Source organism: Peromyscus eremicus, chromosome 19 (assembly GCF_949786415.1).
Source record: "Peromyscus eremicus chromosome 19, PerEre_H2_v1, whole genome shotgun sequence".
NCBI lineage: Eukaryota > Metazoa > Chordata > Mammalia > Rodentia > Cricetidae > Peromyscus > Peromyscus eremicus.
The window spans coordinates 32,211,257-32,229,873 of record NC_081435.1 but is presented as its reverse complement, the minus strand read 5'-3'; the positions used below and the strand labels follow the sequence as shown (position 1 = coordinate 32,229,873).

At 44.7% G+C, this 18,617-nt stretch overlaps 1 protein-coding gene across 3 annotated transcripts in view; it reads left to right on the top strand.

Moving 5' to 3' along the window:
• Dpysl3 (dihydropyrimidinase like 3) overlaps window positions 1-18,162 on the top strand; it is a 108,046-nt gene extending 89,884 nt beyond the window's left edge. For all 3 annotated transcript variants that reach the window (XM_059246160.1, XM_059246161.1, XM_059246162.1), the window contains exons 7-14: window positions 4,357-4,425; window positions 7,134-7,254; window positions 10,262-10,418; window positions 11,343-11,484; window positions 12,504-12,674; window positions 13,918-14,097; window positions 16,320-16,482; window positions 17,882-18,162. In XM_059246160.1, the coding sequence (XP_059102143.1) occupies window positions 4,357-4,425; window positions 7,134-7,254; window positions 10,262-10,418; window positions 11,343-11,484; window positions 12,504-12,674; window positions 13,918-14,097; window positions 16,320-16,482; window positions 17,882-17,970 (1,092 nt within the window). In that variant the 3' untranslated portion in view covers window positions 17,971-18,162. The remainder of the gene's footprint in view (window positions 1-4,356; window positions 4,426-7,133; window positions 7,255-10,261; window positions 10,419-11,342; window positions 11,485-12,503; window positions 12,675-13,917; window positions 14,098-16,319; window positions 16,483-17,881) is intronic.
• The last annotated feature ends 455 nt before the right edge of the window (window positions 18,163-18,617 follow it).

Genomic DNA, 18,617 nt, shown 5'->3' with positions numbered 1-18,617 from the left:
ACGCGGTAGAAGGAAAATCTTAAACCACTTGCTCTCGCTCTTGCTGGCAAGTCACCCTATTCTGGGGATCGGCGTTCCTTCACCGATATTTGGACCAAGTTCTTCAGGATTTCAACCAGGACTCCTTCAAGCCTTCGGCGCCAGATTGGATCTGCTGAGAAGCCTAGCATTCTGCACTGAACAACTCCAGGATCGTTGGCCTCTCCAGAGTAAGAGAGACGGTTTGAATTCCCTGAACACATCCTTATTGGAGAAGGCGAGGCTACGTCTACAGTGTTAGGCCATGGCACACATGTCCCATCACCATGACCCCAGTTTCTACAACCTGGAAGAATATGAAATCGAGGTGGAAATTGAGAATGACCAAGTGGAAATTGAGAATGACCAAGCGGAAATCGAGGATGACCAAGAGATGGCAGCGGCAGGAGGGAGCTGCGGTGTTAATGAATGTGCTCGAGGCTTCGTGGACAAACCCGAGTACCAGGGTACCCCAAACCACCAGGGTGATATGAACCACGTGGTCAATTTGAACTACATTGGTTCTGACGTCGCCATCGCGAGCCAAGGTTACCACCAAAACACAGGACAGCTACAGTTGGAGGAGAGGAAGGCCTTAGTTGCTACGGTCCCACAGTGCTGGAAGAGCACTCGACCACGGACCCGCAGGGGTCTCACACCATGGCAATTGAGCGAACTGGAGAGTGTTTTCCAAGAAACTCAATACCCTGATGCGATCACGAAGAAGAATCTTGCGAAGGGCCTCTTTCTTAAGGAATCAGAGGTTCAGTCTTGGTTTAGGAAGCGAAGAGCCAAGGAAAGGAGAACTTAGAGCTTACAAGGTGCCTCTGATGGTACCCAAGAGATCTTTCACTAAAAGTTTTTAGAGGAGCCCTGGAGTACCATCCTTCTCCGGGAGCAAACATCCCTTCAGCAGTAAAGAAAGTTAGTACAAAGCCAGCCATAGCTAAGGGAGACCCTGATTTAGAAGAAACAAAAACAAAACAAAGGAACAACAACAACAACAACATAAAAAAACAACAACAAAAAACCTCACTGAAGTAAATACAAGAGCCACATATTCTGTGAAGAAAACAATGGTAGAGAAAGCAAGGGAAGAAACTAGAAGATTCAGTAGAGACCTGACCAGTCTTGGCAACCAGACAAGTTTCAGACTGGGCCCTTTCTTGAGTGAGAGCAGGGCGAGTTCTTTGCTGAAAATGAGCCAAAGCTACGTGGCATTCTCTATCCTAAGGTAGCATTTCTCTGAAGCCAGAAATCTGATCCAGGACTGCAGAACTCACAACCTTAGATAATAACGAATTTGGGTCTTATGGGAATCCGTAGTCCACTGGCTTCCTAGAAACCATATTGAGTAACTTGATGAAAGAATGATGAAAGCAAGCTCCCAGAGCCCCAAACTGATCATTTGTAGGAAGCTGAGCAATTTCCCATCCATCTCCTGGGCTGCTTAATGGAATAAATGCACAGATGTGTCTTCCTTGGGGATATTCACTCAGCACTGGCCTCTGCCAAGAGGAGCCAGCAAGAAAGCAGAAGGTGACCTCTGTCCGTGTGATGACGTGAACAGCAAGAAGCACAGTTCCTTCACACAGAGCCATGAATAACTGGTAGAACTAGACTTTAGCTCTAAAATTGATATGCCCCCATAGGCATCTTTACTCAGAGATCCTGTGTCTGGGGGTTCCTTGCTCTTCATATCCCATACATAATAGAGGGCTCTAGCTGTTGTGATTTCAGAGTCTCAGCAATCCCTGGGTCCTCTTCATCCCACCCTTTCCCGACCTCAGGAAGATCTGTTCTCCATCAGGAAAAAGAATTGGGGCATTTTTCCATTTGGATGAGTTTCTGGTGTGTACTTATTAGATTCAGCTTTAGCTGAAGATTGAATCATGTCATCTAAATGAAGGCAGCTGCTCGCCTCAGAGTTTCGTGCTATACTTTTGCAAAACCAAGAGCAAAACAAAATGTTTGCATACAAGGACAACTTTCAGATCTTTCCAATTCTAAGCTGGGCTGAGCTTTCTTTTTTTAATGCATTTGAAAAATGTCCTTATGCCCACAGAGAACTGTAGCTTCCACTCCTCATTAAAGAAGATCCCTCTTGCAAAGTAGTTAGCCCTGAAATTATGTACCTACAAACACCTCTAAAAACAATGAAGAGGGTGATTATATATTTTTGCACTTATGTATGTGTAACAATCATAATTAAAGAAAAAGAGACCAAGGAGCCATGGATTTGGAAGGAAGTAAAGGGTGGGAGAGGTGGGAAGGAAGAAAGTAAAGGGAAGAAATGATGTAATGGTATCCTAATTAAAATAAACAAACAAAAAAATTAAAAAGAAAATTGAATGTATCAAATTTACTATGTTCCAAGCCAAAACAAAGCAAGGCCATTGGAGAAAGCCACAGCTGTTCTGTGACCAGAATAGTGAGGTTAGTTTCGGGTGGTGGTGGCACATGCCTTTAATCCCAGCACTCGGGAGGCAGAGCCAGGCGAAAATCTGTGAGTTCGAGACCAGCCTGGGCTACAGAGTAAGATCCAGGACAGGTACCAAAACTCTCAGGGGGGGAAAAAAAAAGAATAGTGAGTTTGTTGTTGTGATGTCCACTAGGAAGCAGTGTGTTTCCAGAGTGTGACCAATGAGCTGGCTGCATCCCATGTTAACACATGTGACTAGGATAGAGGTCAAATAAGGCAGAAGATATCTAGTTGTTAGCCTTAGCAGCCGTTATGTACCTCCTTAGGGAGGACTCTTACTGGAGTTTGAAAGAAAATATGTCTAGAATTCAATCAATGAGAATGGCTAGAAGACAAAATGGATGTGGTTCAATAGAAAAATCAGCCTAGGAGGGTTTTAGAGAATTTTCTATGTGTGTGATACAGTGCTGGCTTTCTCCTGCCACTCCCCATTTATTTATTTATTTATTTATTTATTTATTTATTTATTTATTTATTTATTTATTTATTTATTTTTGAGACAGGGTTTCTCTGTGTAACCTTGGCTGTCCTGGAACTCACTTTGCACACCAGGCTGCCTCAAACTCAGAGATCCCCCTGCCTATGTCTCCCATGTGCTGGGATCAAAGGCACATGCCCACCAAGCCCAACTTTCTGTTCCCCTTTTAATTTGTCTGGGTTCCAAGCCCACCCATGGAATAATTCAGCCCACCTTCAGTTAATCCTGAGGCACACACAGAGGTATGCCTCACTAATCTAGTTTCCTAGGTGATCACAGATTCAATCAAGTTGACCTGGGATGAGAGACCATGAAGCTCATAACCTCCAGATATGAGCATTTTCCTTATCACTCCTCTTTATCTGAATTACTAACAACAAAAGAGAGGTTCTTTCCAGCTTCTAGGAATCCTTTTGTGCCAACTTTGCCTCATAGTTTCCAGGTGATACAGGCTTGTCCCCGCTGACATCTCTCCTGAATTACTAGCATCTCTCAAGCCATTAGACCGGGGTCACTGAAGCAGAGGTTCTTAGGAACTAGCCTTCACAATTTCAGGGTGCAACTGCAGATAATGGTAGCCTAGGGTTTCTGCTACCCCTAATTGTATTTACCAACCACCTGCTTCTCCATAAAAGTTGTTCATAGGTATGAGGATAATTGGAGTCTGCCACAAGAAGCACACCTGTCTGTCATGTCATAATGTACATAGCATTTTACCAAACAGTAACTCAAGTAATGCTGTCAAGAGGCATGGTTCTGTCTGGTTGAATTCTGCGTCTACTCATCTAATCCATGGATTTGAAATAACAAACCCAGAGGCAGTTATTAAAACACGAGTTGTTGGAATTTGATGCCGTAGCTTCTCATCAGGCCAGAATAGGGTTGGAAATTCGCACCTGGACTAAAGCAGCCCAGATAAACTTGAAAGAGATGGCAGGTACTGTGGGATCTGGCCCTAAACTGTGAGCTACATGGCCTTAATCCAGGTACTTAGCCCGAGCATAGCATGGAGCAGATGTCAACGCCTTTTATTGAATATAAACAGCTAAATTCAAGATTGAATCAGCTAACAGCTCAGGCAAGGGTTTGTTCACAGGGAGCTGTGTCTGAAAGAGATGAAGAGTAAGTGACATTTTATTGGTAGTGTAGCCAAAACAGGAACACTCTTAACTATCTTCCTTTTAATAAAAACAAGAAGCCAGTTAACTTTTTAAGGATTCGACTTTACAACTCCAAATGTGGAATTACATATTTGTCCAACATATAAATTTTACTCTTTCCCCCTTGAAAGCATCTTAGCCCAGAGCATACAGATGTAATTTTCCCAAATCTTGGCTGCAACCATCTAAGAACTTTCTCCATTCTGTTTTTATTTTAGGAGCAGGCCCGGATGTTGGAAATGGGGATAACTGGCCCAGAAGGCCACGTTCTGAGCAGACCAGAAGAGGTGGGTTGCATGGAGTAGAGAAGAATGGCCACACAGGGAAAGACCAAGACAGCAGTAAGAGTTGAAACTGATGGTCACAGTCTTAGCCTGCCACTCACTTTACATTTGGAGTGATTCTGTTTGGCCCCCATTTCCTGAGCCACATCCACACACAGTGTAGGCATGAGCATGGCTGAAAGGAGATAGCGTCTATGAACACCACCTAGCATGACTTCTCTCAAAGACCTTCTGGAAGGGAATGTAAAGGAGATGTTCACCTCTGACCTCCAGTTGCAGGACCCTCCCTGGGCTTCAGTAGGAGTGCTGAATGTCTAAGTCTTTGTTAATCATCGTGAGTACTGGAGACATTCTTATGTACTCTCATATTACTTTGAGTCTAGCAAAACACAGACAATGTGGAGAGGGGGTTGAATAGACTTTTTATAGGTGTTATGCCTATTCATTTGAATAAAGTGATGATTGTGGTCAGAAATGGAAGTTTTCCACTCATGATAGAATCAGGGTATACATCTGCAGAGCCAGTCAAAGGTGACTAGGGGCTAATTCCTATCTCTTATGTCAGCAATTTCTCACATTGGCACAGGGCTCAGAGCTTGAAATTAATCACCCACCAGTCTGAAAACTAGGTGGTTCTGACCTACCAGCCTTGAGTGATATCAATGGTCCTTATGTCAGGGGAGCTAACCCTGTTATGCCAAACTCCACAGAAGAACCAGAACCTAAAGATTTGTTCTTTCCTCATGTCTTCTAGAGCCCAGAAAAAGTTTAAACATAGCACAAATATAGAGAAAATTTCCTATTACAAGGAGGTATCCATTTTCACAAGCTGAATACACTTGTATCAGGGCATCCAGATGGAGATAGAACACGGTCAGCTTTCTAGAGGTTGCCAGTTGTTACAGCTGTTATGGTTAATGATGAGTTAAGTTATAATTAAAATTAATGATTGATATCTCAGTCACACACAACATTCCTGAAAAAAAAAATCTGTGCCCTAATAATTCTAGGCACCTTCTCAGGGACACTTATTTCTGGCAGTGCTAACTGCTTGCCTTGTCTCAGTTATTCTTGCTGCCACTCAAGGTAGTGGCATTGTGTGGGTAAAGAACCTGAAGCTTAGAGAAAGTCAGCCAGGGGGCTGACCATGTTTAAAGAACTGGAAAATCACTTATATGGTGTTACCTGGCCATAGTTGCCAACAGTGTTTGTGAAGCGATAAATACTGGTCACTGGAGGGATATGCTGGCAAGACAGAGTTCTTTAGACGCCGCCAGGGGATTTCACAGCAAAGTCTATTTTTGTTCCTTGGTTTGTTTTTTCAACCTCACTCCACCCCCACCACCTCAACCTTTCCCAGTCCCATCTCCTTTTTAGTAAGAAGGCCACTTAGCTGGAAATCTCAACAACTCCAGAAGCTCTTTTGAGTAAAGCAGAAATGTGATGTAACCTTCTAAAGATAGTCACGTCGTCAAAGTGCAGAAAAGCCTGCCCTGCTGGAAGGGATAAGATCAAAGAAGCCACAACTGAGGTCATGGGGCTGCTGAAGTGGTCAGCAAAGGTAGGAAGCGAGAGTGAGTGCAGGAAAAGCCAGCTGCTCTTCAGTTCAAAGCTCAGCCAGATGTAGTCTCCAGTGATGCTGTTCAGAAAGGATAGCCAGAGTCACAGATTGCAATGTCTGGGAACTTGAGAGGGCTTCACCTGCATCCAGGAGTCTTCTGGAGGATGCCAGCTCAGCCAACCCACTTCCTCAAGCTGACTGAACTACATTCACCATAGAGTGACTGGTTTGCATTATGCAGCCACTAGACATCTGTAAACTATTTGGAGCATATTTTTCAAGTGTTGGTCTGTGCAAGCTAACCCAGAAAGTCATATGCATATGAAAAAGAATGGCTGATGATTCAATGAGAAATCACCACTGTCTCCACTCCAGGCTGAACAGGACTTGTTCAGGGTTTGAGCAGTAGCAGACTTCACATTGGTCAGAAACTATGGTCAACGATCACACCAATAGCCACTGTCCTGGGCACTAATTTCTCAAAAGGATTAATCATTTAATCCTTACAATGGCCCTAGATGCCAGAACTCACTGTTACTCCCACTTAGACAGGAAAGCAGCAGTACTGGGTGGTTGTATGATGTGCTTGAGGTCACCTGGCTGGCACACAACAGAACCAGGATTCACTCTCAGTCCACCCAAGGGAGCCTGAGCTCTCAAATCTCACTTGGTTAATCAAATGTGGGGAAAACCATTACTTCTCATGTATTAAGCACAGCTGGGTTAGTTGGCATATTTGAAAACATGAATTGGAGTAGGTTGGAAGAGAACAGCAATAAGAACAGTGTTTGTGCTGTGGAGCTTGGCTTGGGAATTATTTTAATAAGAAATCCTTCATAGCACCAACCCTTTGCTGACCCCATTGCTGCAGGAAAGGACCTGATGTCCTTGGATGCCTGATTGTCTTCCCTGGAGATTCTAGACCTGATGATGTGATTGGGTTTTCCCAGAGACTCTGCTCTGAAATCGGGGAGTAGAGGCTTCCATTTGGGGTGAAGGGGAGAGGCAGTGCTCTAGCCCCACCCTGTACTGTTCTCTTAGCCTCTTCACAGCCTTGTATTACCACCTTTTAAAGAAGCAGGCGGTAGCAAGGGTGAGAGAAGCTCATGCTCTTACTGACTCCTGGGGAATTTTTTTTTCTTTTTTGTAGCTGGAAGCTGAGGCTGTGTTCCGTGCCATCACCATCGCCAGCCAGACCAACTGCCCCCTCTATGTCACCAAGGTCATGAGCAAGAGCGCAGCTGATCTCATCTCACAAGCCAGGAAGAAAGGTGATTAGTACTCTCAGGATCGTGAACCTCCTACTGCACTACGTAGCTCCCCCGACCCCCAATTCCTGGCTGTTCACTGTGTTAGAAATGGCACCGCCTTTTCTATTCCTTGCCATGCTCTCTAGGAAGCCTCTGTCTACAACTGGGGTTCTACGGTTTCTCCAATCTGGTATCTAAGTAAACTGAAGTAACAGGAAGGTTAGGTATTTTGCCTGAAATAACAGCATGAATTAATTTCTCTGAGACTTGGTACATCTCTCACTCACTTTCCATCTGTCTGATGTCAGTTTGCATTATCTGAGCTTTGTAAATAGACGCACCAGTCTATATTATATAAGTGTAGAAGTCGAAGATCCAGGCAAAATTGGCTTCAGCAGCAACCCAAAAAAGCAGAGTATTGGTTGTAACTGGGGCATGATTAGCTTGGAGGTTTAAGCAATGACATTATTATGCTAAAGCTTTCACTGTTTCCTCCATTCTTTTTTTCTTCCTGGTGGTTTCATGATCAGTATTAACAGTAACAGGAATAGATGATATGGGGTTTCTGGGGGTTGAGGGGAGGAGGATCTATTGTCCTCAGTTTCTGGTGATGGATGCAGTGAAGAAATGGCCCAAGCAAGTGTCAAAGAACAGTGGGGATTACCTTGTCTGAGGTCTGTGTGCATCCCTGAATCGAAGCACACCCTAAAGAAGACAGCATTGTCTGGCCCGTTCTGAGAGTTCTCATGACAGGGGAGAGGTCATGCCACCTGAGCATACAGGTCAGCACAAGTTCACTTAGAAAGGAGTTTTACACTGTGGGCTTCACGGCCCAGGGCTCTGTCCTCTCTGTCTTTCTGCCCTCTGCTTTGCTGTCCACTGCTATTAACTGGGGCTTACAGTGTCTCTGTCTCAAGTCCCATTTCAAAGCTTTTTTTTTTTTTTTTTTTTTTTTTTGAGTTTTATATCTTGTCCTTAGTGGTAGGCTTATGGGCTCGGTGGTGAAGCTGTGCCCGTAAACAGTGTGATTGAGAAACCAGAGATATGTGCTGTGCTTGATTGGGAAAGAAGATCCCCCATGAGTCATGCATTTGCTATTGCTGTGTGCTGATGGTCATCTGCTAACAGAGAGACCCAAGCCGAGTGATTCCTCAGCTAAGTGGCCCTGTTCAGTTTCCATGTGGGGGTGATCAGGGTGCTTAAGAAGAGCCGGGTTGACTTCTGACAGTGTTTTCCAGCTCTCTAGCATTCTGGGAAAAGGTGGCCCTTTTCTATGAGAGCGACATCTGTCTAGGTGTCCAGATGTCTGCTGAGCAGTCAGGTTCTGGGTTGCTTCCCATTTCCCCATGATCACAGCAAACCTGCTCTTGTCTCTCAGCAGTTAATGGTGCCACTCCGCTGGACGAGAGGTGTTCAGGAGAACCAGGAGAGCAGTCAAATTCAACTTCCTAGAAGTAGGGTGGGGAGAGAAGGAAAAAAGAAGAGGAGGAGAGAGGCCACCACACTCACTCTTTCATCCCTAACCACCCAGGCCATTAACCTCTCATGCCCTCTGCTGGTGTTCATGCCCTACTTGAGCTCTATGCTCAGAATAACCAGGGAACCTGAGGTTGGATTGTTTTCAAGCATATGCCGTTCTTACTTCATATTTCGTGGTAGACATTTCTTTCCATTAGTCTTCTGGCTATGATTCTCTGGCAAGGAGAACTCACACAACTGTGTCCACCAGGCAAAGGGATGTGGAGCCTGGTGACAAAACAGGGCTGGGGATATTGAAGCCATGAACATCTTTTGGACAGGCATTCTCGGGGAGAATTGAGAGCACCTCCAGCAGGAAGATGGAGGGTGGGCTTACTCCTTCCTCCCGAATCTGTTTCTTGTCAAGTTCCAAAGAATCTCATCACCCATCCCTAGTGTTCTTTAAGAACTCTGCTGCTCATAATGAATCTTAAAAAGTTACAACTTAAAGCAGAGAGAGGGGTTGTCTCTCTGTGTAAAAAAAGCATTTGTGTAGAAGCTCAAGTGCCTAGGCCAGTCCCTACACACACACACACACACACACACACACACACACCACACACACAAACACACAAACACACACACAGAGCAATACAGTGAAGTACTGAAATTAATATTCTAAATGCAGAATTCTCAATGCTGAGGCATGTGACAGGGGCATTATTATCATACTTTTGAATGAAGAAATTGATGGAATCAGCTGGGCAGTTCAGTATTCAAACTCAGATACAGTGGAGAACTCCAGTTTCTTCAACTTCTCTTCTAATTCCCAAGGAACAGTTGGTCCTCTCTTAAGGATGTGTTTCTTGTAATAGCTGAGTGTTTTCCTTGAATCTCACTTCTTCATTTATCCCGATCCTATATTTTCAGTCAATTCTTGTTAACACCATCCCTGAAGGCAGGGATGCATATGTGAACCACTGATATTTTCTTCTGGTTTTCTGAGGTAGACATCACTAATCAATCATGGATATTTTCTAGTACAGATGCTTAAATACCTTCCAAAATGGCTTCCACTCACATGCCAAACACATACACAGACACATATACATACAAGAAATTAGTATTTATTAAGCATCTACCATGTGCCAGACCCTTCATGTACGCTAAGTCCTTTCACAAGTTTGAGAAGTAAACAGAATCTCATTTCATCAGTTATGAGATATAGGACATACTGTTCTGACATTTTAATATTTCAAAATGAGCATGGCTCTTGAACTCTGTATAACCAGTATGTAGTTTTATTTTCTTCATTTTTAAATTTAAATTTGCTTTCAAAGTGGGAGGCTTACTGCCACACCTTACAGCTAATGGCTTCTTATTATTTACAGAATACAAATTTATTCACAGTTAATAGAAAAAAGAGACTCAAAAAGCTGTGACTAGAAACTCGAACCCTAGGCTTGCCTAAGTTCAGAGACAGAGCCTTGAGAAGAGTTAGAGTTCTGATTAGATATGCTGGATTGGAGCAGTACATATTTCTTGCAAAACTGACATTCACCCCTTCCAGGAAATGTGGTCTTTGGCGAACCCATCACTGCCAGTCTCGGAATAGATGGAACTCATTACTGGAGTAAGAACTGGGCCAAGGCAGCTGCATTTGTGACATCCCCACCTCTGAGCCCTGACCCAACCACACCTGACTACATCAACTCCTTGCTGGCCAGGTTGGTGCAGAAATACCATGTGTTCTGTGGAATCATCTTGGGGCCACCTGGGATGGGGGCTGCAGTAGTATGGTCAAGACGATAGATCAGAGTCTGCAGCAGCATCAAATTCTCCTGCAGTCTGGAGTACAGAAAACTGCCTCTTCTACATTACAGTTCAATTGATGACACAGTTTCGGTGTGAATAAGGGTCTCAGCAGCTGATTACTGTAATGTGCCAAGCTTGTGCTCACTCTTGTCCCTTGTAACAGCTTTATGAGTGAGGCACTATTATCGCCATTTTACAGATGAAGCAACTGATGATCAAGGCACTTAAAGTTATTTGTCAGAACTCAAAGCATTTGTCATGATGACACTTAGCCAGTAATTATAGGGAGACTCAAAATCAGGCTACTGGTAATTTGAGTCCTTATATTTTTACAACTTTGTGAGTCCGTGTGTGTGTGTGTGTGTGTGTGTGTGTGTGTGTGTGTGTGTGTATTTATACAAGCATGCATGCCTACACTCAAATGCTTGTCTTTATGTGCACCTTGTGTGCAGGTGCCTGCAGAGGCCAGAAAAAGGCATAAGATAACACGGAACTGGAGTTAGAGCCAGTTGCGAGCCACCTGATGTGGCTGCTGAGAACGAAACCTGGGTCCTCTGCAGCAACAGCAAGTGCTAATAACCACCAAGTCATCTCTCCAGCCCTCACCTGATTCTTTGACATTTGCCACAGAAGACAACCTAATGATCTAATTCTATTTCCTTGCTTTCTAAGCCCAGAGAGGAGAGGAAACTACCCATGCTCACTCACAGAGCTTAGTAAGAGATGGAGGAGGCGCTGCAAACTGAAAACACGATTCTGCCATTCCTCAACCCTTTCTCCCTGCCAATGTTCTCCAGCTATCTCTCCTAGTCATGTAAACCTTTCTCCTTTCCTAGCGGTGATCTGCAGCTCTCTGGAAGTGCCCACTGTACCTTCAGCACTGCCCAGAAAGCCATCGGGAAGGACAACTTCACAGCCATCCCTGAGGGCACCAATGGTGTGGAGGAGCGCATGTCTGTCATCTGGGACAAGGCTGTGGTAAGGGACTGCATCTGCTTCATCAGTTGCTGGATGAAGCCTCTCTGATGACATTTGGGCTAGGTACCAATCTATGAGTATAGCAGACTATTGTTAGGCATCATTACACTGACATTTTTTTTTTTTCTCCAGTTGTGTTTGGTTCAATCCTAGGTCTCTGGGCCAAACAGCTTCTGGGTCCTGGCCCTCCAGGCAGTGTCAGAGGTGGGCTTACTCTCATGGATTGGGTCTCAAGCTAGGCCAGTCATTGCTTGGCCACTCCCACAATGTTTTATCTTTACAAATCCTATTTGAATGTGTTAAAAATTAATATAAAACTTATATGCTGTATACAGATATCCCTATCAATATGAATCCCATAACTGGTCCCCTAAGATTAAGACCCTAGTGATATCATAGATGATTTACTGTGTAAGAGAACTCTGTGATAGTCACAGGACAACAAAATCAGCACTAACACACTTCTCAGAACATATCCTCATTATTTAGCAATGCTTATCTTTAGTTTTTTTTAATTGGCAACATGATACATGCTCAACAAAGGTCACTTAGAAACCTCAGATAAACACGCACCTGGAAAAAGACACATAATTCTGTAACACAGGCATATCCACTGTCACTATTTGAGTAAGGCTTTGCATATCTATCCTCTGAATATACAAATATACACATATACCTAAAGAATGGGCTCACACTCACATTTGCTTTTACTGTAAATTCTCTCTGATCTTTCTTGGAATTAGTAGTAAATGTTTAAGTAAACGATATGCACATAGCTAGAAAAACTGCATTTTCAGAAGTAACTTCGCTGTTAAGTCACATGTCTCCCTCTTTTCCCTGTGAAGTTCAGACTGTCCAACAGCCCCCTGAGCTTGCTGGATAGATGGAATCTGTGCTCAGTCCCTTTGTACTCCTGCGCCTTTTGTGGTCACTTTGCTCTGAGCTCAGAAGCCTGGTACTGATGGAGCCGCCATCGACCTGGAGACAGGCACAGATCTGCAATCTTTGTATTTCAACAGGCCACGGGAAAGATGGATGAAAATCAGTTTGTGGCTGTGACAAGCACCAATGCTGCCAAGATATTCAACCTGTACCCGCGCAAGGGGAGAATAGCTGTGGGCTCGGACAGCGACCTGGTCATCTGGGACCCAGACGCTGTGAAGATTGTCTCTGCCAAGAACCACCAGTCGGTGAGGCATAGGTTGGCGGGATGGAGAATGTGTGTGCAGAGCTGACTCGGAGGAATAAGCTGATAGGGTGGGCCGGTCTCAGAGACTAGGATGGACTGCAATAATCATCTAGACCTGAAGAGCTCTTTGTTTGGTCTGTGTACTGCTTGGTTTTGAAAGCAAGATCTCCTGCTCAGGCAGGCTTTGAATTTGAATTGCTAATAACCCTACTTTTGCCTCCCAAGGGCTGGTATAAGAGGCATGTGCTCCCAACCCCAGTTTGCCTTAAGTTTTATTGGCATAAAAATACTTAAACTGTTTATTTCTTTGTCTTGCTTTCCTGAGTGAAGTAGTCTGCAGAGAGACTCTACCCTTCCTGGCCACTTGGGTTTGGAGGCATAGAGAGGAAGCTCTTCTCTGCACGCTTCCAAGATTGCAGAGCCTCTGACAGACTTTATGTTTTTGAATGAAGAGAGAGTTAACTATTTTCATTATTTGCTCCAATTCTCCCAGAAGATTGAAACCCAAATCTAATACCTTAAAGAGGTACTGAGTACTTGGTAGCAAAAATAGTTCTTGAAGTAGTTATATGTCAGGCACCTTGCTTTCTTTCTATTCAGTGAATCTCACGAACAGTGGATACGTTTGGATGGGTACTGTTATCCTGTGCTTGTAGTTTTGCCTAATTTCTAGAAGTGCATAGAAAGTAAATAATCTCTGTAGCTGGTGGCAGAGCTTACATTCAAATCCTAGAATCAAGGCAGTACCCCCCAACCCCTGCAGTTCTATCTTCCTGCTGAGCAAGTGAGGAAGGTATGCAGAAATCCTATTTGGGGTAGGAATGGCCTTTGCTTAAACACCAAGTCACATTGTGGTGTAGAATTTTGCACTGTTCTGGGCCAAAGGGCCATGTGTCCTCCACTCCCCACTTCAGCGCAGGTTCCATATGCGGCAGCATATCCCTGGGGGTCTTGTAGCTGAGCTCTGAATACAGCCGGCAGTGGCAGTGGAAATCAAATTTCCATTAAAGATCTTACTAGAAGTGAGGCACTTTGCTTTGCTTGAGGCATCTTTATCCAGGGTGTGTCAGTCTCCCGTTCCTTATCAAAGCAGGCAGGTGTGTCCTGAGCTTTGCCTGGCTTTATTTGGTGACTCAGTTCCTACTGATACCAAAGATGGGGTCCCAAACACAGGAGATAACCCCATTCCTCTTTCTTTTCATCCTATACCCATGGTCTGGCTTTGTTCTCGTCCCTGAATCTAGGTTGCAGAGTACAACATCTTTGAAGGGATGGAGCTTCATGGGGCACCTCTGGTGGTTATCTGCCAGGGCAAGATCATGCTGGAAGACAGCAACCTGCATGTGACTCAGGGGGCTGGCCGCTTCATTCCCTGCAGCCCCTTCTCTGACTATGTCTACAAGCGCATTAAAGCCAGGAGGAAGGTGAGTGCCAACGAGCCAGAGGGGTCAGAAAGGGAGTGGGGTCCCATACAGTCCTGAGATTCAGAGGACCAGCCCTCCTAGGCCCTCACAGTAAGTGTCACAGCAACAGCTGGATGCTGGAGAAATGGGGTGCAGAACCCACAGGCTATAAGGAAGACTTCTAAAAAGGTTTTGGCCAAAGAAAGTTTTTATTTCCTCAAATACTTTCTCTGCATTATTATAGTACTTCGGTTTAAAACTGGAAGGGTTTGATGTAATGATAGTATATTTTCATAGGAAACTTGTTCCCAAAGGCTTATAATGAGAACAGATTGACACCCAGCCATCTCTCTTCCAGCCTGCCCAAGGTTGCTCGGTTGAAAAAATACCCAGAATCCTCTCTTTCTCTCCCTTCCTCCCCCCACACTCTTTCTCTCACACACACAAATACACACATACACACACATACACAAATACACACACATACACACACAAACACACAACATATACACACACATATGTACACATACATACATACATACATGCACACACATATACACACACATGCACATACACTTAGATACACACAAATATACACATATATACACATATACACACATATATACACACATATACACACATATGCACACACATACATATACACACATACACACTTATACACACACATATACACACATGCACACATACACTTAGATACACACAAATATACACATATATATACACACACACACACACACATATATATATACATACACACATATATACACACATATGCATATACATACATATACACACATACACACACATATACAGACACACATATACACACAAACAGAAGCTTGGGTTGATGTAGAGATAGGGCCTGGGCATTTCTTTCAGAGTCCCTTTCCTGCTTCCAGCTCTTTCTGGAACTTCGGGGACCCACAAAGCAAAGCTAGACCAGGTCCTAGACTGCAATGGAGGTGCGAGATTTGAGCTCCCTGCTCCAGTTTTGTCTTGCTAGAAAAGGGAATAAACATCAAACCTGCCCAGTATAGACTTTTTATATTATGACTTAGATTCTGGGACCAAAGAAATGCCACAGCTATAGTATTACTGGGTGGGGAGTACTACGCATTTCTCATCCCATGAGGGACAGCTGCACTGTGCCCAGGTCGCTGCACAGATGGCAGGGCTAGGGCTCCATACAGGACTCATCACGGCCCATCTTCACTGTCAGGCTCAAAGGGATGTACGCCCCCATTGCTGCACTATGGCCAGTGCTGTGATGGAGCTTGCATGCAGGCTCTGCTCCTGCCTTGGGTGGTCTCACCATGTTAATCTCATAGATCATAAATGCCTGTGGGGGACACAGCATGATACACAAAGCTATAAACCCCAGCTCTTGGCATAATCCCAACACAGAACACACACACAGTTGATTGGTGCTGCTGACTGGCTCTACAGTCCCTAGGCAAGTACACAGCCAACGGTCAGTGGGTCAGACCAGACTCTCAGTTGAGGACTTCACGACCCTGACATGTGAAAAGCCCTGAAAAGCCAGGGGTGGACCTCCCATGGGATCTCATGCCACCAGTGTATGTGACCTCATCTAAGACTCCCGTCCTTCCTGCTGGAGAAGGCTCTTCTCCAGCCATCCTGATAGTACAGGTCTATTCCATCATGCCCCTACTTCCAGCTAGCTGTACTTCTGATTCCTCTGCTGCCAGCATTGCCACCTACTGGTATCAGCATACACTCAGCTGTTTCCTGCCTCCAAGGGCAACATCATCAAAGGGCCATTTGATCCTAGAAGACCAGTGGTTGGTTCTCAATCTGGGGGATGAATGACCCTTTCACAGGGGTCGCCTAAGACCATTGCAAAACACATATTTACATTATGATTCATAACAGTACCAAAATTGCAGTTTTGAAGTAGTAATGAAAATAATTTTATGGTTGGGGGTCCCCACAACATGAGGAGCTATATTAAAGGGTCGCAGCATTAGGAAGGCTGAGAACCACTCACTGTTCTAGATAGAATCTCATGTCTATAGAGGCCTTCATAGATGATCTCCATCATCAATTTCTTGTGGCGATGTCTCTTATTTCACACTCATCTCTGCTGTTTTCTCCTGGATTCCTCTCCACAAACTTTTTATTGATACACCTCCCAGAGCACATCCTACAGTGTTGGGTCATTGACTGTAAGAATGCCTGATGACATGTTTCTCTGGCTGCAGATGGCAGACCTGCATGCAGTCCCAAGGGGCATGTATGATGGACCAGTGTTTGACTTGACCACCACCCCCAAGGGGGGCACCCCAGCTGGCTCTACTCGGGGCTCTCCCACTCGGCCGAACCCGCCAGTGAGGAACCTCCATCAGTCAGGATTTAGCCTGTCAGGTGAGTGGAAGGAGTTGATGAAGAGAGGAAATGGGGAGAGAGGAGGAAAGAACAGCATCCCTAGGCTACAAAATAATCCTGCAAACTCAAGTCAAACGCATTTCCCAGCCCAGCACTGGTGTCCTCTGTAGGGAGATGATCAATATTGAGAACAGAAATGTTTTCCTAATCAGCAAGTGATCCTGGTAAGAAAACCAAAGAAGGCATTGTCAAGTTTGAGGCCAAGTTCGAATGTTAGCAAATTCTTCTTAGAGACCAGACCTAGCTGGGGGCAGGTTGATGGAGCTGATTCCCACTATGAATTGATAACAGTGTTCTATATCAGTGTATAAAAACTATGGTGTGTGTGTGTGTGTGTGTGTGTGTGTGTGTGTGTGTGTGTGTGTATGCGCTCCAATTTCAGTGTACATAAAGCTCAGACTGGTTTTTAATGTTCCTCAGCAGCAGCCTAGTTTCCCTCCATAGTAAAAATGATGCCAGCAATAGCTTCTACTGACTTCCAGTGACTGAATATTTACCACGTGTTTCCTGTATTATCGATCTCATCTATTCTCCAAGAACTCTTTACCATAGAGAATGATTGTTTAATTGCTCCATAGCTGTCTTTAAATGGGGAAGGGGGGTAAATGCAGGTGTGTTACCCTATGATAGCAATTGTATATGTGAGGGGAGCAAGATAACAAGAAAGAAAAGACATATTTAAAGGTGAGGCTGCAACATATAGAGAAAAGAGAGGAAGGGGCAGAAGGAATAGAGAGACCACGGAGGCAAAGCTGTGGGAGATTCAGGGAGAGACAGAGAAAAGGGACTCAACATTTTGAGGTAACTTTGAGAAACAAGAGGTAACTATGGTTCCCAAGTAGTTTGGAGTGTATTCACCTTTGTCTGTGACTTTTTGGCCACTGTCAGTCCTTAAACATTCAGAGGCTCCTTTCTGAATGGGACCAAGTATACGTTAGCACTTACATTAATAGGTGACCTTGACCCTCCAGCTTTGGAGGCCTTGGGCAGGTGACCTCCCCTCTCCAGAATACCTCTGTCATGGAACAATTCAGTGTTTTCCTCCCAAACCACAGTAGAGAGGATGCAGTGGAATAACCTTCAGGCTTTAACACATGACCAGCCACAGTCAGTATAAGCAGCCATCCCCATGTTTTTACCAATGTTAGCGACATGTATAGCACCATACCTCTAGGGAGGAATTTGGGTTTTCCTACCAAGACAGTATTTTTTCCAGGAGAGGGTGTCATGGATATGCAAAGTTCAAGATACGGTGTTAAGTTTCTTGTGCGCCAGGAAAGTTCTTAGTATTTATCCTTCTCAAAGTTTCTCACGGTCTCTTCTCCCTACACCTTCTGTCCCCTTTGCTTCTCCCTGGGAATTTTGTCTCCATCTGCAGGCACCCAAGTGGATGAGGGGGTCCGCTCAGCCAGCAAACGCATCGTGGCGCCCCCTGGGGGCCGTTCTAATATCACATCCCTGAGTTAAGCAAGCCCTCCCAAAGAGGGAGACAGAAGCAAGAAGAGATTTCTTTCTGAAGCCAAAATGGTACACCGATATTTAAGAAGGAAAGTGAATCCAAACAGTTGCGATCTAAAGAATCAAATAAGCCTCAAGCCTTATGTTTCCCGATGTTATGCTCGCTTGCCTAGCTTTATGAATTGCTTTGATTTCTGTTTATGCATAACCTTGATTTCTTCGATCCCCCCCCCCCCACTTACATGCATGTGATCAGACAGGCCGCTAAGGTAGAGTCTGCATATTATAGTGTTGAGAGCGTATGTAGCGCTGCATCTTACGACAAGGGGACCAGACGAAGCTGGGATGTCAAGACAATGAACAAAAGGCAGGAAGGTTTCTTTGGGTGATTTGGGTGGTGGGAGCCCAGGGCAAGGTGGAGGGCGCAAAGGGGCTGGAGTGGGGTGTGTAGGAGGGAGGTGGGTGGGCTGGGTGAGCAGGAGGGTATTGTGTGTTGTGTTGATGATGTGTGTTAATTTCCACGGGAAATGGCCACTTGTGGCAACTGGATGCTCCATCACAGTCCCCTGGGATCTGCAGAGAAGGCAGGAGGTCTTTGGGTCCTGGACTTTGTCATATCCTTTCCTAGTAGATTTTGTTTCTTTAACCATTTGTTA